Source organism: Sminthopsis crassicaudata, chromosome 1 (assembly GCF_048593235.1).
Source record: "Sminthopsis crassicaudata isolate SCR6 chromosome 1, ASM4859323v1, whole genome shotgun sequence".
NCBI lineage: Eukaryota > Metazoa > Chordata > Mammalia > Dasyuromorphia > Dasyuridae > Sminthopsis > Sminthopsis crassicaudata.
The window spans coordinates 45,381,751-45,405,682 of record NC_133617.1 but is presented as its reverse complement, the minus strand read 5'-3'; the positions used below and the strand labels follow the sequence as shown (position 1 = coordinate 45,405,682).

General features: G+C 56.4%; 1 protein-coding gene across 19 annotated transcripts in view; it reads right to left on the bottom strand.

Moving 5' to 3' along the window:
• Positions 1–23,932, bottom strand: part of FBRSL1 (fibrosin like 1) — a 243,842-nt gene that overhangs the window by 141,483 nt on the left and 78,427 nt on the right. For all 19 annotated transcript variants that reach the window (XM_074300108.1, XM_074300116.1, XM_074300010.1 and 16 more), the window contains exon 3: positions 854–958. In XM_074300108.1, coding sequence (XP_074156209.1) covers positions 854–958 — 105 coding nt within the window. The remainder of the gene's footprint in view (positions 1–853; positions 959–23,932) is intronic.

Below are 23,932 nucleotides of genomic sequence, written 5' to 3'. Positions count from 1 at the left end.
GTCCCAGGTCTCTGGTCCCTTCTGGTCCCTTTCTAGCAGCCCCAGCAGTGGAGCACTGGGCCGGACCCTGCGCTGGCCGGAGAGGCCCTGGCCCCCGTGGGGGCCTCCCTTCCTGTCCCAGGTCTCTGGTCCCTTTCTAGCAGTCCCAGCAGTGGAGCACTGGGCCGGACCCTGCGCTGGCCGGAGAGGCCCTGGCCCCCGTGGGGGTCTCCCTTCCTGTCCCAGGTCTCTGGTCCCTTTCTAGCAGTCCCAGCAGTGGAGCACTGGGCCGGACCCTGCGCTGGCCGGAGAGGCCCTGGCCCCCGTGGGGGTCTCCCTTCCTGTCCCAGGTCTCTGGTCCCTTCTGGTCCCTTTCTAGCAGTCCCAGCAGTGGAGCACTGGGCCGGACCCTGCGCTGGCCGGAGAGGCCCTGGCCCCCGTGGGGGTCTCCCTTCCTGTCCCAGGTCTCTGGTCCCTTTCTAGCAGTCCCAGCAGTGGAGCACTGGGCCGGACCCTGTTCTGGCCGGAGAGGCCCTGGTCCCCGTGGGGGTCTCCCTTCCTGTCCCAGGTCTCTGGTCCCTTTCTAGCAGTCCCAGCAGTGGAGCACTGGGCCGGACCCTGTTCTGGCCGGAGAGGCCCTGGTCCCCGTGGGGGTCTCCCTTCCTGTCCCAGGTCTCTGGTCCCTTTCTAGCAGTCCCAGCAGTGGAGCACTGGGCCGGACCCCTGCGCTGGCCGGAGAGGCCCTGGCCCCCGTGGGGGTCTCCCTTCCTGTCCCAGGTCTCTGGTCCCTTCTGGTCCCTTTCTAACAGTCCCAGCAGTGGGGCTCTGGGCTGGGGCCCTGCACTGGGTCCGCGGGGGGGCAGCGGGTACTTACGTCGCTGAGCTGGTCCCGGGAACTGCTCCACTGGGAGCTCGTCGCTTCTCGGACACTGTCCTCTTCACTGTTTCTGCTGCCGCCCTTGCCCGGAGGGACCTTCATCTGGAGGACAAGGAAGAGAGTGCGTCAGAGCTGGGCGCCTGCGGGGGGTGGGTGGGGGTGGGAAGGGGGCCAGCCCCTGAAGGGACGTTTGGGACTCTAGGGAATACCTGCCCGGGTGTCCAAGGGCCAGCCGGCTGCTTTAAACATACAAAGAGCCTTGTTCTGGGCTAAGTATATGGGATTCACTCAAGACTAGAATGAAGGGAAAAGGTTGGAAGGAAACACTGGAAAACGACAATGATCTTTCTTTTGCCCCAGAAAGACTTTTTAAGAAGTACAGATTCTTGACGGGAGCACTTAATGCTTAAAAAAAATTACATATATACTGACTACACACTCCAGCCCTTTGTTGGACATTATTGGTTGAGGAATTTCCAGGTGAAAAAACTCCCTGGGACAGTTCAGACGGGCACCTTCCCTTAACACAGAGATGCTTAGGGCACACACTACAACACAGTGTGAATTTGTGCTTTTCTGAGTCAACACACAACTCCCAGAATCTATTCCTATTTGAACGGGAGGACACTGTCCTAGAACATGGCTGAGAACTCCCCAGAAAGTCCCGAGGGCCAGCCCCAAAGTGCCTCCCAAACACCGGGCTGACCCTCGGCCTGCTCCAGACCCTGAAGGCTCATCCTGGCCGGACCTGGCACTGACGTTCTCCCCGCCATATTCACTTCCAACAATAACGATCCTTCTCCATACCATGGCCACACACACAGTTGGTGTAGGATGCCAAGTTCTCCCAGGATTTTATCTGTTCCCCACAGCTGCACTGGGGCTGCTCCAAGGTCTATTTATCTTCCAGCATCCCAGAGAGTCAGAATGGGGGAGAAGCCCCCAGGGGGTCAGAACCTTCTGACTGTACCCCAATAACCAGGGGTCGGCCAGTCTCAGCCTGATGCCCGTTGCCTCTCTGGGCAGCCCCCTCCTGTCAGGCAGTGAGCCGCCCTGGCTCTGGGCACCTGTCTCCCCACCATTCTGAGGGCCTCTGGAGAACCAGGCAGGGATCTGCTTTTCTTGTGTGAAGCTTGTAGGCCTCCAGCCTCATCCTGTGTCCTGCCATCATCTGCCCTTTGCTCCAAGGCCTGTTGGGCCTTCAGATACTTGAAGCCCATGAGCCTTGTGGGTGTATACACCTCCCCTACTTTCTTTTTTAAATTAATTTTATAATTATAAATTTTTTTGACAGTACATATGCATGAGTAATTTTTTTTTATAACATTATCCCTTGTAATCATTTTTCCAAATTATCCCCTCCCTCCCTCCACTCCCTCCCCCCGATGACAGGCAATCCCAAACATTTTACATGTGTTACAGTATGGCCTAGATACAATATATGTGTGTAAATACCATTTTCTTGTTGCACGTTAAGTATTGTATTCCGAAGGTACATGTAACCTGCGTAGATAGACAGTAGTGCTAACAGTTTACATTCACTTCCCAGTGTTTCTTCTCTGGGTGTAGCTACCTCTGTCCATCATTGATCAACTGGAAGTGAGTTGGATCTTCTTTATGTTGAAGATATCCATTTCCATCAGAATACATCCTCATACAGTATTGTTGTTGAAGTGTACAGTGATCTTCTGGTTCTGCTCGTTTCACTCAGCATCAGTTGATGGAAGTCTCTCCAGGCCTCTCTGTATTCCTCCTGCTGGTCATTTCTTACAGAACAATAGTATTTCACCTCCCCTACTTTCAATGGTCTGGACACAGGATGGTTCCAGGTAACGGTCCACTTTCCACCAGTAATCCTGCTTGATTTGGACTCCACGGAACATGGTGCCCCCAAGTCAGGCACTCCCTGGGGCGCTTTTTCCTCCACTTTGTCTTCCTCTCATTAGATTGTAAGCTCCTTGAGGGCAGGGCCCGACTTTCCTATTTATTTTCTTATTCCTGTTTGGCATAGTGCCTGGCACATAGTAGGTATTTAATAAATGTTTACTGACTACTGACTCCAAACCTCAATCTTTAAAATGGGTACTTAATGCTTAAAAAAAAATTACATATATACTGACTACATACTCCCAGCCCAAATCTCTCAAGCAGATGCTTAATAAATGCTTACTGATGGATGATTTATTACCAGCCCCAAACTCGGTAAGGATGTGATTCTTGTTCAGTCATGTTTCAGTCATGTAACTTCACGAGTGGGAGGTTTTCGTGGCAAGGACACTGGAGTGCTGCATTGCCATTTCCTTCTCTAGCTCATTTCCCAGATGCAGAACCTGAGGAGAACAGGGTGAAGTGACTTGCCCAGTGCATAAGCCTCTTTGGCAGGATTGGAATTCGCACCTCCCTAACTTGAGGCCTGTGCTCTAACCACTGCTCCACCTCTAATATTTATTGACTGACTGATTATTCTCTGAGCCACAACCCCAAGAAAAAGTACAACTAACACAGCCATACAAGGCGGGGTCTGAAGCACTGGACAATTGTAATTGTATTGGGCCCTCCCCTTTATTTTAAGGGATGAGGAAGCTCAGGATCTGGAGGTGAGCTCACTGTCAATGCCTCAGAGCAGTCACGCGAGACAGAACCTGAACCCCAAATTTCTCCTATTCCACGCAGTCATTCCGATAGAGCGCGTGCTTCTGGGAGCTGCTCCCCGAGGGCCTCCAGGACTCTCCTGCCATCACTAGTGACGAGATCCTCTCACGCTCTAAAAGCTGAGGGGTCCTTCACCCCCTCTCCATTCTTCTCAATTTAGGGTTCCACGAACTTTAAAAAATGAGAATCTCTTTAACTGTCCTGGTCTCTTTCAGCCACGTTCTATTGCAGAAATGACCTCACAGCTGCCAGAAAGTTAGGAACTCTGCACCCTATCCCCGAATCCGAAGCTCTCCGTGTCCCCCCTTCCCCGGCCAAGAGGCTCCCCCCACTCATAGCAGAGCTCCCCAGCAAGAGCGCGGCTCGTTAATGAGCTGTTTGAGAGAGCCCTCCCTCTAAATTAAAACGGGCACCTTCAGTTAGAGCTGTCCACCCTCTGTCTGCGCTGCTGACACATTTTTCTCCCAGACCCCATCAGAAAGCTGATGGGTAAACCTCCCTCCTTTATCAACCATTCCCTCCCCCCAGTGGCGTCCATGTTCCTCAAGATGGCAGTTCGGGCGACAGCATGCTCCCCCCGCTGTTACGGAAATACCGTCTGTGCCCTGCCAACGTTACCTGCCCCCCTGCCACCCATCACACCGTGAGCTTTGTCTACGCTTTAGAGAACCGCAGCAGGTTAAAACAGTCACACACACACACACACACACACACACACACACACACACACACACACACACACACACACACACACACACTATATTTTAGGCCCTGAGGGGCCGGGGCACTCACAGGCAACACTGTCCTTCTGGGTCACGCAGACTTAGGACTGCCATGCCGGAATGGAGCACTTCCTCCACTCGGGAGGCCGGGATTCGACAACCCTGTTGTTCCCATTTTACAGCTGAGGAAGTGAGTGACAGGGTCACACAGCTAGTCAGTGACTGAGGCTAGACTCGAATTCGGTTTTTCCTGACTCCAAGCCCAGCGTTCTGACCAACGTGCCCCTTGCTGCCTCCAAAGGGAGGAAGGAACCACAGAACTAAGGAGTCCAGGGAGGGATTCCTGGGGCTGAAAGGAAGGGATATAATATAGGACAAGAGGGATGCCAAGGAAGAAGAGAACAGCCACATAGTCACAGTAGCTTCCGCAGCCAGGCTTGGACCCGGCCCTAACATCGTGCCCCGGGAAGCTGGCAAAGGGCAGCCCACGGCTATCAGCACCCGATAGTGTGAGTGCCGGGCCCACAGCCAGGAGGCTCCCCCAGGGTCAGTGACCCCAACCCCAGCTCCAACCTGGGAGTCTAGGGGTGAGCGAACCTTCCACACCAGCTCCGGGTGCTCAGAGCAGCCCCAGGAGTGTCAGCCCCTGGAGATTCCCCAGCAACACCAGTCATCCAGGCGATCGATTCTGGTGCATCTGATGATTTACCCATAGAACCCAGGAGGTCAGGGCTGGCAGGGCCCTTAGAACCCGGGAGGTCGGAGCTGGGAGGGCCCTTAGAACCCGGGAGGTCAGAGCTGGGAGGGCCCTTAGAACCCGGGAGGTCGGAGCTGGGAGGGCCCTTAGAACCCGGGAGGTCGGAGCTGGGAGGGCCCTTAGAACCCGGGAGGTCAGGGCTGGGAGGGCCCTTAGAACCCGGGAGGTCAGGGCTGGGAGGGCCCTTAGAACCCGGGAGGTCGGAGCTGGGAGGGCCCTTAGAACCCGGGAGGTCGGAGCTGGGAGGGCCCTTAGAACCCGGGAGGTCGGAGCTGGGAGGGCCCTTAGAACCCGGGAGGTCGGAGCTGGGAGGGCCCTTAGAACCCGGGAGGTCGGAGCTGGGAGGGCCCTTAGAACCCGGGAGGTCGGAGCTGGGAGGGCCCTTAGAGCCCAGGAGGTCAGGGCTGGGAGGGCCCTTAGAACCCAGGAGGTCAGAGCTGGGAGGGCCCTTAGAACCCGGGAGGTCGGAGCTGGGAGGGCCCTTAGAACCCGGGAGGTCAGGGCTGGGAGGGCCCTTAGAACCCAGGAGGTCAGGGCTGGGAGGGCCCTTAGAACCCGGGAGGTCAGGGCTGGGAGGGCCCTTAGAACCCGGGAGGTCGGAGCTGGGAGGGCCCTTAGAACCCGGGAGGTCGGAGCTGGGAGGGCCCTTAGAACCCGGGAGGTCGGAGCTGGGAGGGCCCTTAGAACCCGGGAGGTCGGAGCTGGGAGGGCCCTTAGAACCCAGGAGGTCGGAGCTGGGAGGGCCCTTAGAACCCGGGAGGTCGGAGCTGGGAGGGCCCTTAGAGCCCAGGAGGTCAGGGCTGGGAGGGCCCTTAGAACCCAGGAGGTCAGAGCTGGGAGGGCCCTTAGAACCCGGGAGGTCGGAGCTGGGAGGGCCCTTAGAACCCGGGAGGTCAGGGCTGGGAGGGCCCTTAGAACCCAGGAGGTCAGGGCTGGGAGGGCCCTTAGAACCCGGGAGGTCGGAGCTGGGAGGGCCCTTAGAACCCGGGAGGTCAGGGCTGGGAGGGACCTTAGAACCCAGGAGGTCAGGGCTGGGAGGGCCCTTAGAACCCAGGAGGTCAGGGCTGGGAGGGCCCTTAGAACCCGGGAGGTCAGGGCTGGGAGGGCCCTTAGAACCCAGGAGGTCAGGGCTGGGAGGGCCCTTAGAACCCAGGAGGTCAGGGCTGGGAGGGCCCTTAGAACCCGGGAGGTCGGAGCTGGGAGGGCCCTTAGAACCCGGGAGGTCAGGGCTGGGAGGGCCCTTAGAACCCAGGAGGTCAGAGCTGGGAGGGCCCTTAGAACCCGGGAGGTCAGGGCTGGGAGGGCCCTTAGAACCCAGGAGGTCAGGGCTGGGAGAGCCCTTAGAACCCGGGAGGTCAGGGCTGGGAGGGCCCTTAGAACAGAGTTGAGAAGGTCTCTAGAACATAAGGTTAGAAGTGGGAAGGGACCTCAGCAAATCCCTAGTCCAGTTCTCAGGAGAAGGAGGCAAAGGCAGAGATTTGGCCTTTTCCCCGCTGCTTGTGGTGTCCCTGCCTCCCCTGGGCCCCCCGGAGCCCGGGACCAGCCGGGACCTCCAGGTAGAGCTCTGCCGGGGCCTGGGCCCCCACACTGCTACAAGTCCAGCTGCTTGCCGTAATTATCCCGAGGAGCCACGTGAGGGGGCTCCATGGAGGCCGAGCAGGTTGGGGATTAGCGAGAGGATCAGGAGCCGGCCTGGACCCCCTGCCTGACAGATCAATTCCCCAGCCTCAGGGTTTCCATGGGAACAGCAGGTTTTCCGCCTCCCTCACGGCCTGGCCCGGCCCTCGCCATCTGGGGAAAGGCCTCCCAGGAGCTGCCCAGGTGTAAAAAACGCTCTCAACACAAAGAGCTCAGGCCAGTGCAGTTGGGGCCCAAGAGCGAGGGAGGGGGGCCGGCCGCCCCGTCCTGGGAGGCCCCTCGTCAGCCTCCAAGGTGAGGCTGCTCCCTAATCCTCCTTCGGTGCCCCGCGCCACAGGCATTTCAACCCACTTTGAGGAGCATTTATTAAGCGCCTTCTGTGGGCCGCGGCGGTGCTGGAGAACAGAGAGGAGAGTCTGCGTGCCTGGTCTGTGTCCCAGGGGAGTCCCGAGAAGGGAATGTGCTCACAGCAGCTCTTCCTGTGGCAGCAAAGAATGGAAAAGGGGGGACGCCCTTCTATTGGGGAACGGCTGGGCAAGCGTGGCACGAGAAGGGGACGGAGCGGCACGTTCTGCGATTGTAGAAAGGCCTGGCACGAACTGGGGCACTAGGGGGCGCAGTGGAGAGAGCACCGGCCTGAAGTCAGGAGGACCCGAGTTCAAATCCAGCCTCAGACACTTAACACGTCCTGGCTGGGTGACCCTGGGCAAGTCACTGAACCCCAGTTGCCTCAGCTAAACAACAACAACAACAACAACAACAAAATTTACTTTTTTCATTTGAAACTGATATTGAGCAAAACAAGCAGAACCAGGAATATTTGAACCCAATGACAGCAAGAGTCTGTGAGGACCAGTTATGGCGGCCGGTTCCTCTCAGTGCCCCCGCACCCCCAGGGACAGAAACCGCGTCTGCGCCCGCAAGAGAACTGCAGGCTGAGGGTAGAGCAGCACGGCCACGCTCACTTCTTTCTGGTTCCCCCCCCCGCCCCCCCCCCACTCCCCGGACTCGGGAAGCCCTTCCCCACGGCGGCCGCACAGGCTGGTGCCTTCCTTGCCCGATGCTCCCAGAGCCTTGTTCTGCCTCCCTCTGCCCGGGCCGGGGACGCCCTTCTTCCTCCGAGGCCCAGCCCTGCCCCGGGAAAGAGGGCGGGGAGCCCCTCTGCCCCCCAGCCCCCCAGCTCTGCTTGTTAGGAAACAGAGTTTGGGGCTCAGAGTAACAAAGATCTGAGTTCAAACCGTGCATATAACCCTGAACAATTGTCTTTCAGCCTCAGTTTCTGCATCTGTGAAATGGGAATGAGATTCCATCTCCCAGGATTACTGTCTGCAAAGTGCTGCGTAAACCTCAGTGCATTAGGGACACGTGAGCCATTGTGATTATTATACTGTCCCACAGGGACAAGGGAGGTCTCCGGGCATCTCCGTGGGACTGGCTTCTGAGGCTCCATTTCCTCAGCTGTAAGATCGGGGGGGGATTTCCGGCTCCCTTCCAGATCCTGTGGGGGGCTTGTTCCGGGATGGGTGGAGCCCCACCCCCCTCCATGCCAGCCGGGGGGAGACAATTAAAACCGCTGAGAGACGGCCTGGCCAAGCCTCACCCCCTCACTCCATCTGGGCTGCGGCCCCAGCCCCACAAGGGAGGATTCTGGGAGAGGAAGGGCAGAAGTGCCCCTGAGCAGCGGGGAGCTATTGGGGGCTCGGAAAGCCTCCCACGGTCTTAGCCTCCATTTACTAGTGAGCACACGCCCGGGGCGGGGGAGACAAAGTCTCTCCTTAAGCTGTTCTGAAAGGTGCCCAGCTCGGCCCTCACCCCCATTACCCCCACACGGGGCGCCTCCTCCAGGGAGGCCCGGGGCTGGCGGCAGCCTCAGCCCGCTCGGTTTGTTCTTTATCTCCAGCACACACAGGAGCCTTCATTTTGCAGGAGATGGGAAGCTCCAGCTGCCGGGGCGGGGCAGGGGTCTCCGGCCCACCTTCCTTAAAGGCCTTAGAGCCACAGCGCCCTTGGTTCCCGCCGCTGGGAAACATTTCTTCCTTCTTTACTTTCTTCCTTGGAGGAGGGGCAGTGGAAGGAGGGGCGGACGCTCTGAAAAGCGTCACTAGCCCTGATTTGAGCTCATGGAAGGACTGAGCCAAAAGATTAACTAGCTCAACCTCCTACCGACAGATAAGGAAACCGAGGCACAGAGAGAGCAAACGGCCCGCGGGATCCGCACTGAGTAGGGAAGCGCAGGGACTGGGAATCACAGGTTATGCTATTTATTTTTATTTATTATTATTTTTTTTGGCTGAGACCATTGGGGTTAAGTGACTTGCCCAGGGTCACACAGCCAGGAAGTGTTAAGTGTCGGAGGTCACATTTGAACTCGGGTCCTCCTGACTTCAGGGCTGGGGCTCTACCCACTGCGCCCCCTAGTGCCCCATTTGCAGTATTTTTTGCAGGAAGGGCCCAATCCCCTCATTTTAAAGAGGAAGAAATGGGGGCAGACAGGCTAAGGCGTCCCCCAAGGCCACCGGAGTCTTCCCTTCCTGAGTCTGGCCTTGTCTCCAGCGTGGCCCTGAGCTCCGGGGGGCAGACAGAACTCAGCATCTACCGCTTCCAGGGTCTGTCCCCCCGGGCCCAGCCTGCGGGTGCCCCGGGCCGGCTGTCCCGGGCGCTGCCTGATTACGCTTAGCCTGGACTCGGGCCCAACTCCTTCCAAACCCCAGGGAGCCGGCCCGGGACACAGAGATTAGGTCACCAGGACAGAATCTTGGGCAAAAAGTCTGGGGGCCGCAGCCAGGATGGGGAGCTGGGACAGCGGGCTAGCTGGGGCGGAGGGTGGGGCAGTGAGCATGATCCGCATTCGCTTCACTCTGGGAAGGTGAGAGAACCAAGGCTGAATCAAAGCCAAGGCCTCGTAGGAAAGAGGCAACCACGTGGCCTAGTGCTCAGTCCTGAACTTGGAGTCAGTAAGAAGAGAATCAAATCCTCCTTCAGGCACTAACTGGGACCACAGACACTCATTTAATCTCAAGGCGCTTCAGTTTCCCCATCTGTAAAATGAACAATAAAGGGAAGAATGAATGGCATGTCAAGGGTAAAGTGCTTTAAAGCATGTAAGGGATAGGTTTTGTTATTTAAATTCTAGTTATGGTTCTTATTTATTATCAAATGCTGGGCTGCATTAATATGTATCATTAGGCAGGAAGGAGAAGGGCGGGAAGGCTAAGTTGGCAAGGCGAAGGTCTGACCTGGCTGCAGGGGTAGGCAGCAGGCGGGGCGAGAACGCACTGGCCAGGTAAAAGGATGCTGTCAGAGGACGGGAAAGGCCTGACTGTGCCGGGCGGAGGCGAGGGGAGGGAGGGGAAGGCCTGCCTGGGGAAGAGAAGACCAGGCCGGGCCGTCACTTCTAAGTCAAGAGGCCCTCGCATCTGCTCATCGCCTCCAGGGGCGCAAGATCCGGGTCGTAAGCTTCTGTTTCCAGAACAAGAGGGCACCTTGCCACCTCGCTGCCTCTGGGAAGACCCAACAAATGTATCTCCTTTGAAAACGTACTCCCTTTAAACCTGAAAACGCCCACGTATCAAAACAAGGCCGAAATGAGCCTAACGCGTTACTGGGAGTTTTCCCCTGGAAATCCAGCCCTTCACCCACTAACAGGATTTATCTATCCCAAGCAGGCCTCGTAATGAGATCAGCCGGGACAGATCTCCGGCTTGTTTGTAGATTTTATACTTGCTCTAACTTGGCAGTCCAGAGACCACGTATTCCCCGGGCTCCTTCTGAAATCACTTCACACGCTGCAATCCGATTTTCTTTGCTTGGCCTCTTGCACAATCTCTTTTTTCTTCTTCCCTGATTCATTTTAGTGAGTTTTAGGGTGGAAGGAAAGAAGCTTGTTGTGAGTGGGGTTTTGTGGATGACGACATGGAGGATCAGAGCACGAGATTCTTTGTCTCCTGCTCACAATAACCAGGTAGGTCAGCGGTACGGGCAGCCGTGGCCCTGGTCAGCGGTACGGGCAGCCGTGGCCCTGGTCAGCGGTACGGGCAGCCGTGGCCCTGGTCAGCGGCACGGGCAGCCGTGGCCCCGGTCAGCGTCTGCTCCCTCACCAAAGCTATGTGCCCCCAACAGTGACCAATTCTGCTTCTTGGCCAAAGGAAGGGCTTGAATGATTGGATTTCTCACTTCCCAGAGCTGCCCCAAGCCCACATGCTAAGATGGAACTCCGACAATGGATGCAGCATGAAGCAACAGATTATGCTGATGGGTTGTTGAAGGTGGAGAACCGCTCGGTTTGAATCTTGCCTTTGCCCTGTGATCGTGGGCAAGTAAGTCATCTAACCTCTTGAGGACTCCATTTTCTTATCCATAAATTGAGACAGTTGGACCAGATAAACTCTAAGTTCCCTTTCAGTTCTGAATCTAAGTTCTATGATGCTATGATAGTCATCTCCTTAAAGACGTGGTAGCTTCCCAACATCTACAGATAAACAAATTTCATCAAAGCATTCAAGTTCCCCTTTCAGCAAGACTGGCTCCAAGGCGACCTTCCCACACTTATTTCTTTCGCCCAGAATTTCTTTTTTTCCTTAGAGGTAATTTTTGGAGTTAAGTGACTTGCTCAAGATCACACAGCTAGTAAGCGTTAAGTGTCTGAGGCCGGATTAGAACTCAGCTCCTCTCGACTTCCAGGATGATGCTCTCTCCACCTCGCCGTCTGGCTGTCCTCCTAGTATTTGTCTATGGTTTTATAAGGCTCCCTGATAGAATATAACAGAATTCTTGTTCTTGTACACCATGATCTGGAAGCATCCTGGTCCCTCTCCTATGGATCTCTGCCGATCCAGCGGTAAGAGGCAGCAAGGAAAAGCCATCTTGGGATGCGTTCTCGTAAGCAGTGGGCCCAGGATTAAGGAAGCGGAAGTCTGGCTGTGCTCCGGCTTGACAATAGCACACCCTGAGTAAAGCACTCAGGGCTGCGGGTGCCATCGGGGGAGCTGGATCGGCAGAGATCCACAGGAGAGGGAGCGGGATGCTGGAGGGGCTTCCAGATCATGGCGAAAAAAAGTACAGGTTACTCCAGTGGTCAAACCAGAAAAGCAGGGACACGAAGGCTGCTTCCAGCCTTGGGCAGGACCGAGAACAAAGAGGACCGAGGCCTCAGGGAAAGCTTCCCAATCATTGCTGTTACTCAAAAGTAGAATGAATGGTCTCCAGAGGGAGCTCCGCAAAGGCCTTTCAAGCAAAGGCTGGATGAGCACTGGTGGGTAATGCTGCTCTTTGCCCAGACAAAGGATGGTCTAAATGGTCTCCGAGGTCTCATTCAACTAGGAGCTGGCAGAGGACACCGCGCGAGCTTCTGTGGGGACAAAGGGGCGGGCTGATCCTGCAAGGAGAATGTGAATTACGTGGCAGTTATTCATAAAATGTTAAAACCGGACAACATGGGCGGACCTTCTCTGAGGAGCCACCGTGTGTGCCAGTGCAGGGGCGCCAACAGCCGGGCGAAACTCTGCCCGAGTCCTTCCTAAAGGTGGAGTTTTCTAGGAGGGGGATGGATTTTTTACTCTTCAGTGTCAGTTCCATTAAATCCATCCAACAGGTATTTATGACATAGTGGACAGAGAGGAAGTCAGGAAGACCTGAATTCAAAGTTTCAGATACTAGCGGTGTGATCCTAGGCATGTAACTTCCCTGGGCCAGGGTTTCCCTATATGTAAAATAGAGAGAATGAGAATACCTATCAAATGAGACCCTAAGCTCAGCATCCGGCACATGGAAAGCACTAAATAACTCTTGTACAACTAATACTGTTATTACCAAGAACCGCCTTATTAGGCCCCTAAATCCCCCAGACGCCTCACTGGGACACAGAGGAGACCCTAGGTTCCTGAAGGCCACAACAGCACAACTCGGGCAGGTCCGCTCAAGCTGGGAAGGCCCTGGTCCCTGTCCCAGTGTTGGCCTGTCTCTGACTGCTGAGGAACAACCTCGCTAGCACGGCCTTTTCACCTGCGGGCCGGCCCTTTGCTGATAGGTCCTACTGGCTTTGACGAGTTCAGTGGCAATGATCGCAGGAACTGGAGTCACAGGATCTTAACTTTGAATCCTGCCTCAGAAACCACTTTGTCATGTGAACAGGGACAAATCACTTGGCTTCCCTGGGCCTCAGTTTCCCCATCTGTAGGATAGGGAGCTTGTGGCCTACAAGGTCCTTTTCTCTTCCAGCTCTATGATCCTATGACAAAAGATCGCCTGGAATTTAAGAAAACTTCAAGGAATCAAGCACATTTTGTGTCAGAGAGCCCTTCTGGTCATCTGGTGGCCCAGCAGAGCAAAGGTTAAGCCCAGAATCAGAAACACCTATGTTCCAATCTGGCCTGGGATCAGCTGTGGGATGCTGGCAGGGCACTCAACCTTTCTTTGACTCAGTTTCCTCAACTACAAAACAAAGTAATAACACAGCCTCAAAGGATTGTTGTGAAGATCAAACGAGATGACCTTTGCAAAACACTGAGAATGACTATTTACCAACATGAGCATCGTCTCTAAAATAGTTCTTTGTGTAAAGCAGGACTACTGATTTGTAAAAGAAAAGATGAAAATTAATATAAAAATGGAAATAAAAAAAAATGAAAAAAGTATTGAATTGAGACAACTCCAACCTGATCTATTTAAACAAATGAAAACTGAAAAATAGATAAAAGGACACTATACTGGAAGATCACCAGTGGCCAATGTAAATCAATCCCCACCAAAGGATCCCAAAACAGTCTCAGAATCATCCCAGCCATCAAATACTTTTCCAAGAGAAGAGAAATGATCATGGAGTGCAACAGATTCAGACCTTTCCCAAATTCAGAACTTTTGCAGCAGAGCCCTGGGTACTGAGCACTGTGGCCTGCTCCAGCTAAAAGTCTCCAGCCGGGCTTCACATAACTACCTGGGCATCTGCTCTTGCCATCTTTGTGCCATTCCTGTGCCCAATCTGAACCGCCATTCTTAATTCCTAGGTCTGGAACTATAATTAAATCAACGCTGAAAAGTGTTTATCTCCTACCTCTGGTAGCCAGAATTATGCACTCAATTGCCTATATCACAACACTATCTGCAGGCCCCTTTATCTGTATTTTCTCTCCTTATCAGAAAATAAACTCGGTGAAGGCAGGAGCTGCCTTCCCCCTTTCTTCTGCTATCTTCAGCACTTAGCTCAGTGCTTAATAAATGACTCTGCATTCATTCATTCCTTTGCATAAACTCCTTATGAAGAACTTGGGACAGTATTATCTCAAGAAACAGAAGAAAGGAAAATGACTTTACAAAATCACTGCAAAGATAAGAGAGAACAATGTCCACAGTCCAGATGGACAGGAGCTATTTAAACCGGGGCAACCTCTAACATACTTTCTTCATCATTCAGGATACTGGAGCTGCCATGTTTTGGCCTCTCACCTCAATTTTGCACAAGGAAGTAGAAATGGAGGTCACAAAAGAAAAGATGGGAGGGACGGCTGCATCAGACCCAGATAAAAAGGGAGGACGCTCTTTGGGGGAAGTGACATAAGTGATGAAGGGCTGGTGCTCCAGGGAGGGGGAGATACCCACCACTTCCCCGGCCCCCCCATCACCATGGGATGTATGACTATCAAAAAACAGACTTCCACACTAACTTCCCCCCTCCATGGGATTTTCATAACAGTATCTATGCAGCTATTCAAGGCTGGTTTGATAGTCTAGGCAGGGAATAGGCTGGCATTCACAAGGACTTCACAACTGACCACATCCTTATGGTCACCTAAATAACTGAAAAAAAAAAAAAAATAGAGGATAAGAGATCCCACTGTGTACTTATTATGTGCTAGCTATAAAGTAGCACTTGGTTTGGTATCGTCACCTTATAAGTCGCTAGGAGAGGGTGGGACTGGCGTCAGAAAAACTTGTGTTTTAATCCTGCCTCAGACCTTGACAAGTTTTCTGGGCCCCGGTTCCCGTATTTGTAAAATGCGGTTAATAACAGCACCCACTCCACAGGTTGTAATGAAGACAAAAACCAAAATGAGTTTAAATCTTAGAATACAAACGCCAACTATTATATATTATATTACATGTTAGATATAATGTGTATTATATATGTAAAATATATGTGTTATATATTATTATATTCCATTCAAAAGAAATAAGATAGGTAAAGGCAAGGATTATGGGGGATAGTATCATCATCATCATTCCTCAAAAGATGAAGCAATAGGTATAAATCTTAACTGAGATGTAAAACGGCGTCATGGAAGGCAGCCAGTGTGGAGATCAAATGGAAGGATGATTCTCCAAAGTGGGGTCCCACATGGACGATAGTGTGTTAACCAGCCCCAGAATGTTGCAGAACCTGTCCAACCATCCAATCAGGAAAAATCAAGTGGAAGAAGAACACCTATCGTTCGGATCGGGGCATGTAGTTGGATGGCAAGGCCACGGAGCAGATTCATTGGTAATAGAAGGAGAATGGATATTACAGGTTGGCCAAAAACCAGAAAGGACCCAAAAAGCCCCAAACAAGCAAACAAAAACCTGACCCAGGAGAGTGGCGGTGAGCTAGGAGGCTCGGGAATCTGTTTGGTGTATGTGACGACCTCGCGTTTCCCTTCGGAACACAGGTTTACCTCTTACCCATCAATAATCTTTGGTTGTACAGCAGGGCGGTGAATTAATGCTAGTTTCTTGGGCTTGGGGTTAACGAAAAGGTAAAAGTTAAGTGACTGGTGGATGTAAGTATAATGTGTTTATTATAAATGAGGCGGTCCGGAAAATGTCACTCATCAGAACAGACTGAAAGACGGACAGATTGTGTCCCAAAAGAAAGGGGTAAGGGACAGGCAGCCAGAGTGTTTGGGGGAGAGCCAGGAAGCTCAGAGCCTTGGAGTGGACCTTCTGAGAGAGGATTTCAAGGGGAAAAAAAGGAGAATAAATGTGACAAGTGCTGCAGGAGGGACTAAGAAAATACTGATGACATAATAGATCAGTAGCAGGAGGGCAGAAGAAACAGGGCGAGAGGACCACGCTCATTGTCACAGATACAAAGATGGGAAAAAACCTTTTCCAAGGAGGGAAATCCACAATTACGTGTGAAAAGCAGAATGTGACTCTTGCCAAGATTCAGCTCAAAAGCCTTTTCTGTCCAGTCCTCGCACCCCCAACTGTTAAGGGCTCCCCTCTGAAATGGCCTTCCATCTAATCTGTACATACGTAGATACTTGTGGTTATTTGTGTGTCATCTCCCCTCCCAGAGGAGCTCCTCAAGTGACTTACTTGGCAAATGTGTTACAGCAGTTCACTATGTCCTTCTCCAGCTCATTTTACAGATGGGGAAACTGAGGCAAACAGGGTCACAGCTCATGAGTCTCTGCAGCCACATTTGAACTGAGGTCTTTCTGACCCAGCGCTCTCCCCTCCCCCGCGCCGATTCCAAATTGGATATCTGTTTGGATGTTCATCTCCCACTGATGGATGGCGACCTTGGCGGGACCTCCCACTGCAGGAGAGGGGTGGTGTGGGGGAAATGCAAACAACCTTTTTCTGGCCATGACCGGTGTCTGAAGGAGGGGCCCTAGGATCCCCCAGCCAGCCGGCCCTCCGTAGTGAAGGCCAAGGTGCTTCTAGGTGACCTTCGGCCAGAACCCTTCCCTCCCTAGGCTTAGTTTCTTCTGCTATAAAATGAAGGGCCGGGATTGGATGGGTGGATGGGTGGGTGGAGAGATGGATGGATGGAGAGACAGATGGACGGGTGGGTGGGTGGAAGAATGAGTGAATGCAGCACTTGCTAAGCCCTTTCTAAGTGGTTCGGGCCAGGTTGAGCCTTGGGATCCTGAGCCCAGCCCTCGGAGGAGACCACTGTCCCTCCCAGTTCTGTATCCCTGACACATGCCCGGTCCGTGCTCCCTCCTCCCGGGGCCCAGACTCCCACAGCAGGCCCTTTTCGCCATGGCGGGCAAGGAGGAGCCGAGACACGAGCCAGACGGCCTCGGCCCCTCACCGGGCCGGTCTATTAGACACATGTCCCCACAGGAGGAGACTAAACCGTTCTTAGCTTGAAGGCTTGTCCCAGAGGTCCCCAGGCCCTGAGATGGGGCTGCCGTCTGGGCTGAAACAAAGCCAACGGCGGCGAGGGTCCGCGGGGGACGCGGCCGCCACAGCCGCATCCATCAGCCAGATGTGCGCACACACGCCGGCCGGGCCCTCTGGAAGCAGGCCCTGCTGGGGGCCAGATGTTTCGGTCTGGGCCAGAAGAGGATCCGCTTGCATCAAGCTAAGAGCGTTCCTTCTGATCTGTCAGAGCCTGTGGTGAGTGAATGGGAGAAGCAGAGCTCGGGTTTGAAATACAAGCTGGCTGTCCGCGGGGGATTCCGGCACCATCTGGTCTCCTCATCAGCTTCCTCCTCCCTCCTCCCCCCACCCCCTTTATGTTTGCAGAGTCAACCAGTCTGAGCAGACCGGGCCGCCGGGACGGGAATGGAGAAAAGGGAAGGGGAAAGGAAGGAGAAGCAGAAGGGGTGGGAGGGAGGAACGGAGAAGTTGGGCTACGAGCCTGCAGGAACAGGCACGCTGCTGAGCCCGGGGCACACGCCAGGCCCAAGGAGCTCCCCCGTCAGACGGGGAGACGCTCCCCCAACAACCGCAACCGGCGACCGGCCGTCCCCCGGCTGAGGGAGGATGGGGGGGGGGGGGCTTTAGAGAAGGTGGTGTTTTCTCTGGGATTGAACTAGGCCGGGCAAGCAGGAGGAGGAGGCAGGGAGCACGTGGTGCGAGGGGAACAGAAGAGACGGTGTCCCTGGGCAGTGCGGTGCCCAGAGCGGAGCAAGGTGCAGGAGAGGAAGGGCGCAGGGAGTTGAAAGGGAGAGCCAGAAGGCAGCTTCGGACCGCCTAACAGGACGTCTCCTCTGTCACTTTCCTCCTATTTTTAAAGAGCTCCAAAGCCCTTAAGGGCAAGTAAGAGAGGAGGCAGAAAAAATGAGAAAAGCAAAGAGGTGTACAAGAGAGTCACAGCCCGGAAAAGGAAGGGAAAACCGACAGAAGAAAACGACTTCTTAAAAACCACCACCGACCAAGTGCAAAAAAAATCCCCTGAAGAAAACACCGCCTTCAAAAGTAGAAGGAACCAAAGGAAAAAGATGCAAAAGCTAACTGAGGAAAACCACGCATTAACCAGCAGAATGGACAAAGGGAAGCGAAGGACTCAGACAGCTAGAACCGGTCAAACGCGCTAGAAAGGAGGAAAAAACGGAGGGAAACGACAACCACCTCACTGGAAAAGCAGCCAGATTGTCCCCAGCCGCGTCCTTCCTGACCCCGGGTCTGCCTCACAACCACCGCTCCCCCAGACACCGGCATCGCACGCGGGGCGCGGAGCCGCAGGCGAGACCCCGGGCGCACGGGACTCCCCGAACGGCACAATGCGGCACCGCCGCCGGCGCTTGTGTGGGCCCCGGCCTCTGACGGGCTCCCGCCGGACCGTGGGAGTGGTGGGAGCAGGATTTATTCACTAGCAGGAAGTGATTCTGCCTCTTATGAAGACTTTATGTTTCCGAAGTGGGGGGGAGGGGGGTCACAAGTGGCCCGGCCTGTGCACAAGACACGAGTTCAAACCTGACCCAGGCCCTTACTCCATTACCTATAGAAGGGGAGACTCCCCCCCCCCCCCCCCCGAGGCTGCTGTGAAGCTTGGATGGTAACGCTTGTAGAGCACTCAGCGGAGCGCCTGGCACACAGTAGGCCCTCTGGTCACCACTGCTGGAGCTTTGCCAAGGCATTTTCCTGTGTCCTGGCATTCGATCTTTATGAGCTTCCTGAGGGGGGCTAGGTACGATAGTAGCCCCTTTTACAGATGAGTAAACTGATCTGCCCGTTGTCATGAAGGCCTTTCTGCTTCCTGGTTCTTATACGTGGAAATGCGATTTCCCTTGATAGAATGTAAGCTCCTTGAGGGAAGGGGCTACCTGAGTTTTTTGGTTTTTTTAATCCTTTCTTTTTTACTTATTTTGTTTATTGTTTATTGATTTTACTTATTTTTAAAATTTGTTTTTCTCTCCCCAGACGATGGGGCAACGAGCTGACCTTAGAGCAGGAACGTCTGCCTGCCTCTGGCCCCACACAGCGGTCAGAACCTCTCGGTGCAGACGACAGGGTCCTCCCGAAATCCCAGGACCGGGCCCAGGCCCAGGCACGCCAACAGGAGGCAACGACAGACGTGACCTGCAGACCCAAGCCGCGCTCAGTCACGGACCACGCTCCGGGTCCCGCAGTGGCGTAGCAGACCCCACCCCGAGCTCGCACGCAGTGCCCACCGTCCCGTGAGCACGAGCGCCTGCCGGGTGACCCAGAGCCCGCCTGGCCCGCTCAGACCCGCTCAGACTCTCCGCTGGCTCAGGAGGGGCTGTCCGGGAAGGCGTTCTCTGCACCCCCGGGGGCAGAATGAATAGAGTCAGAGTCGCACACTTACCCTGGATGGGGGCGGCGGCAGAGGGACAAAAAGGACCAGCGGAGCAGGCCTTTGGTCCCTGGCACAGACCCTGCAGCCCAGCACTGGCCCCCACACCCAGGGGACGTTTCCTCCCCAGCAATACAATGGCCTTTGTTTCCCCAGATGATCTCTCCCCTCCTCAGACCCCATAGGAAGAAGCAGGTGATCCCAGGGGTGGCCCAAGCCCCGCTTTGGGCTTCAGCTGGAACGAGCTGGGCTTTGGACGGGGCCGACGTCCAGGGGACGGGGAGGAGAGCCCGATCCCCCTGCCGTCCTGTCCTATCAGGGACCCCCGACCCCGGCCCCCACTGGGAGGGAGGGAGAGCGCCACGTCTATGGGTTCTGCCCCCCCCCCAGGGCTCAGCACTGTATACCCAGGCTGGCTGCTGCCACTCCATCCAGGACTCCTCCCTTCCCCCACCAGCCCCAGCCCCATTTCCTTCTGGACTGAGTCAGGCGGCAAACTCGGGCGGTTTGATGAGGATGCTGAATTTTTCATTACAATCTTCCTCCTGAGGTTTGCGTTTAATAATTTGTACGGTATGAAGTTTCACATGGGGGGAACGGCGCCCCGCCCAGCCTCTCCTGGCGAGGCTTCTGCGCTAATCGTGTGAGCCCAGGGCTAAAGGAGTGGATTTAGGGCATAATTAAAGCTCTACACTCTAATAGTGCCATGTGAAAAGCCCAATTTTATGTTCAAGAAGAAAATGTCACATTTGTGAAATCCCATTTCCCCAAGAACAGGCTTTCCAACAGCCCTCAAACCAGCCTCTTTGTTCCTGCTGAAGGAGGAAATGAGCAAGAAAAACCAGGCGGAGGCAGGCCTGGGAGGCCCTGCCCTGCCCGGGGGCCCCCTCCGTCAGCAGAGCCCCTCTCCCGCCGGGCCCCCTCACCCAGTCCTGCCAGAGGCCGAGGGCCCGCAGCCATAGCCGGACGGCTCATGCCTGCAGCTGCCCCCGCAGCCTGACCGTCAGCGAGCATAACAAAGAGCGGGCGTGCACTAAACGCGCCAGGGACCCAGAATGTCCCCATCCATCAGCAGTCAGCGAGAAGCACATTTGGGAAGCACCCACTACGTGCCAGCTCTGTGCCAAGCGCTTTAGAAATATCATCCAGCCGGTTCCTCACAGCAGGAGGCGCTATTTTGACCCCCTTTTACTGATGAGAAAGCCGAGGCCGACTTGTCCGGGGGCATGCGGCTAGGGGGAGTCTGAAGCTGGGCTCCGCCCAGTGTGACCCTCGCTGTCTCTATCAAACGAGTATTTATTAAGTGCTTATGGCAAAGTAGGCCCTGGGGGCGCTGGCATGGAGAATGGGATGCGTGCCCAGGATCCTGGTTCAGACCCGGCCCCCCAAAGACCACTCGTCTGAGCCGGGCAAAGCCCAAAGCAAGAGGGCGGGGGAGGCACCCTGTTGGCTGGGGACGCGGGGAGCCCGGGAAGGAACGAGAGGGGCTATGAGGAGAAATGGCCCAACTGGCGGGGGGGAGGGGGGGAGGCTCTGGGACCCTGGGACCGGAAGGAGATGTCAGTCAGGACATCCGGACTGAGACCTCCATCAGGAGGCCGGATTGGGAGCGAAAGCCGGCCCAGGCCCTTTAACTGGAGGTCTGGACGTGCGCCGGGAACCCTGACGATGCTAGGGGGCCAAGGGCGAACGAGGGAGGCGACGGGGCAGCGAGGGCCCGGGCCCCCCACGTCGGGCTCCTTGCTCTGGCGGAGCAGGGCTGGAAGGGGCAGTAACAGAATCGTCATTTAGAGCTAGAAGGGAGCGGAGAGGAACCAACGGTCAGAGACGGCTCACGGGGGGCAGGGCCCCAGCTCTCCGAGGGAGAACGGCTTCACTGACCGAGGGCCGCAGAGCCGAGCGAGGGCAGCATCAGAGCTCCAAGGCACAGCTCCCGAAAAAGCCACCAGGCCGAGCAGCTGGCCCTTAGAGAGGAGGGACGGAGGCAGAGAATCAGAGACAGAGAGATCAACAGAGACACAGAGACAGAGAGAAAGGGGCAGAGACGGAGACACAGATTTACAGGGAGATGAGAGCGACAGAGGGAGAGAGAAAAAGAAACAGGGACACAGAGACAGGCAAAGAGAGAAATACACACAGATGGAAAGACAGACACAGAGAGGAAAGAGAGAAAGAAGGCAGAAACAGAGACAAAGAGACAGCATGAGGAAGCCTGGCCCCAGCAGAACCCGAACCCCTTATCCGACAAGGGAGGAGCCTGCTCTCAGTAAAGTGACCAACCTCACACAACAACAGGTAGGAAAGCCAGGATCTGAACTCGGGCCCTCCGCCTCAAAATCAGGACGTTCTGGCCGGCGCGTTTCTGCCTTGTCTATTTCCCCCTTGTTTGGGGGACATTTGATGCCGTTCCGTCACTTCTGGCTTTTCAGGACCCCTGGGCCCACTCCGCCCATGAAGTTCTCTCGGAGGTACGGGGCGCTTGGCATTGCCTTCTCCAGAGCATTAAGGCTAACAGGGCTAAGGCTCAGTCCACGGCTACTAAGCGTCTTGAGGCAGCATCTGAACTCGGGCCTCCGGGACCGCAGGCCGCCTCCCACACATGCAGGGAATCTTGTCGGCCCCTTCCCACTCTAAAACCTGGCGACCCGAGGATTCCCGGAACCAGTCCTGGTAACAAATCCCCCTGTGGGCCGAGCACCTTCCTGGGGGCGCCTTCCGGGGGCACAGAGGGCAAACGTAGGAATCTGAGCAGGCGGGACACGGGCTCCGCTGGGCACACGGCCACGGCCTTCGGGGAGAAATGGAGGCCATTCCGCAATGGCAAAGGGCCCCTGCAGGATGGACCCCGGCTTGGAAAGCCACAGGCTGCCCTTCTGTGTCCTCCTGCCCTTTTCTCAGTCTCCGTGAGCATTTCCCAATTGTATTTGAAAACTGCCCCCCAAAGGGCCGGGGTCTGCACGCTGGCCCAACTTTCCCAAACGGGGTCCTCCCCACGGACGGGGAGGAGCAGCCAAGCCTGCGGCTCATTAGGAAGTTCTCCTGACATCCGGCCTTTATCGGCCTCTCTGTAATTGCCCCAGCTCCCAGGCAGGCCGGCCACAGCGCCCAGGCCGGGATCAGGCTGGGCCCCTTCCGGTCCTCAGCCCCGCATGCCCGGCCCCGGCAGCAGGAGCCCCTGACCTCGGTCCTTAGTGGCAGCCGGGCACGGGGCCGGGCAATGGGCCTGCCAGGCCGGGGCCGGCGGAAGAACTCTGCCAGACGCTCCCGAGGCGCTCCGGGCTTCTTTTATTGAATCGTACCCACACGGGAGGTGAGATGGCCGCGGATGCCGCAAGAACACGCGGTCACCGAGAACCAGACCCGGTCCGCGCGGGCAAAGCTGGGGGCCGGGGAGGAGCTCCGGGGCCCGGAAAGCCACGCCGACGGGGGTAACGGCGGCAGCTCCTCCCAGGGCCCACGGGGCACCAACAGCCCGCGGACAGCGGCTTCTTTCTGGGCGAGCACCCTCGTGTCCCGCTGCCAGCCCCATCGGTCCCCGGGAGGCCCCAGGTCCCCCGGCACACTCGTCAGGGAGACGGACGGGCCTTCCAAGCCGAGCCGTGGGCCCGGCACCCCCCGGGGGGCAGCCCTCCCCCGCAGCGGCCCCCGGGACTGGGGCAGTGACAGGAGGCCTCTGGTTCTGGCCCCAGGACTCTCTGGTGGAATGGTCCCTGGATCCAGGGAGAGGTCCCGGGGGAGTGAGGGGGCGCCAGCTGTCACAGAGGCCCCTGGCCGGGCATTGGGGGGCCCTGTTCAGCACCCCTCTTCTCCAGACCCGACCCCGCTCACACACAGACTCTCGGAGACTTAGTTATTCCTCCTCCTGCTCTTCTCACAGCCAGACGCACCGGGGAGTCCGCCTCCTGCCAACTGGAACGCGGGGTCTGGCCTCCAGCCTTGTCCTGACTGCCGCCCCTCCCTCCCCTCGGACGCCCGGCAGCCGCAGCCCCTCCTCCTGCAGGAGCTTCCCAGGCCCCCTGAGCCCCCCGCCTGTGCTCCCTCTCCCGCGGGGGCTCCGAGCCACGCTCCCTCCTCGTCGCCCACGGCTCGGGCTGGAGGACGGCCCCCCGGGCCCCAGGAGTCACCGAGTCCCACCGTCTCCCACCGCAGACCCCCGCCTCAACAAGCTCCCGCGGCTCCCGACTCCCTGGAGAAGGACCGGGAGCCTCCCGGCCCAGGCCTGGGCCCACCACGGCCCCTCTGCGGCCCCTCCAGCAGCCTCCGACTCCCAGCCTTTGCACACGTATCCCGGACTGGGGGACGTGCTCCGGAGGTTCCCCTCCCGCTCCTCAAACCCGATTCCTCAGGAACTGCCTGAAAAAGGGCTTTTCTTAAAAAAGGGCTTCCGCTCCCCAGCCCTCCCAGCCCCGCACCTCCGTTCCCGGGTGCCGTCCACGCTCCGTTTGCGCATCCGCATAAATACCCGACGGAAACTAACCCCGCAGGCCCGACAGAGCGCTGGGTATACAGTAGGCGCTCCGTAAATTCTTTCTGAATGAGGTAAGTGGGAGCTCTGAGAAATCCTGCCCGCCGAACAGGTGGGACCGACCTCGTACAGGGATCTGGGAAACCCAGGCGCGCCCTCGGTGCCCTCGGTGCCCGGCACCAACACCCAGGAGGCTCTCCTGCTCTGGCCAGCGCTGGACTTGGCCCCCTGTGGGGCCCCCTCAGTGCCTGGGGAGGCGGGAGCCCCATCCTGAGGTCCCAGGAGAGGCTGGGACGGCCCCCCCCGCCCTCCCCGCCCTCCCCGCCCTGCGGCCGTGGCAGCTCGGACCCAGGCCCTCCGCACGCTCCCTTCTGGC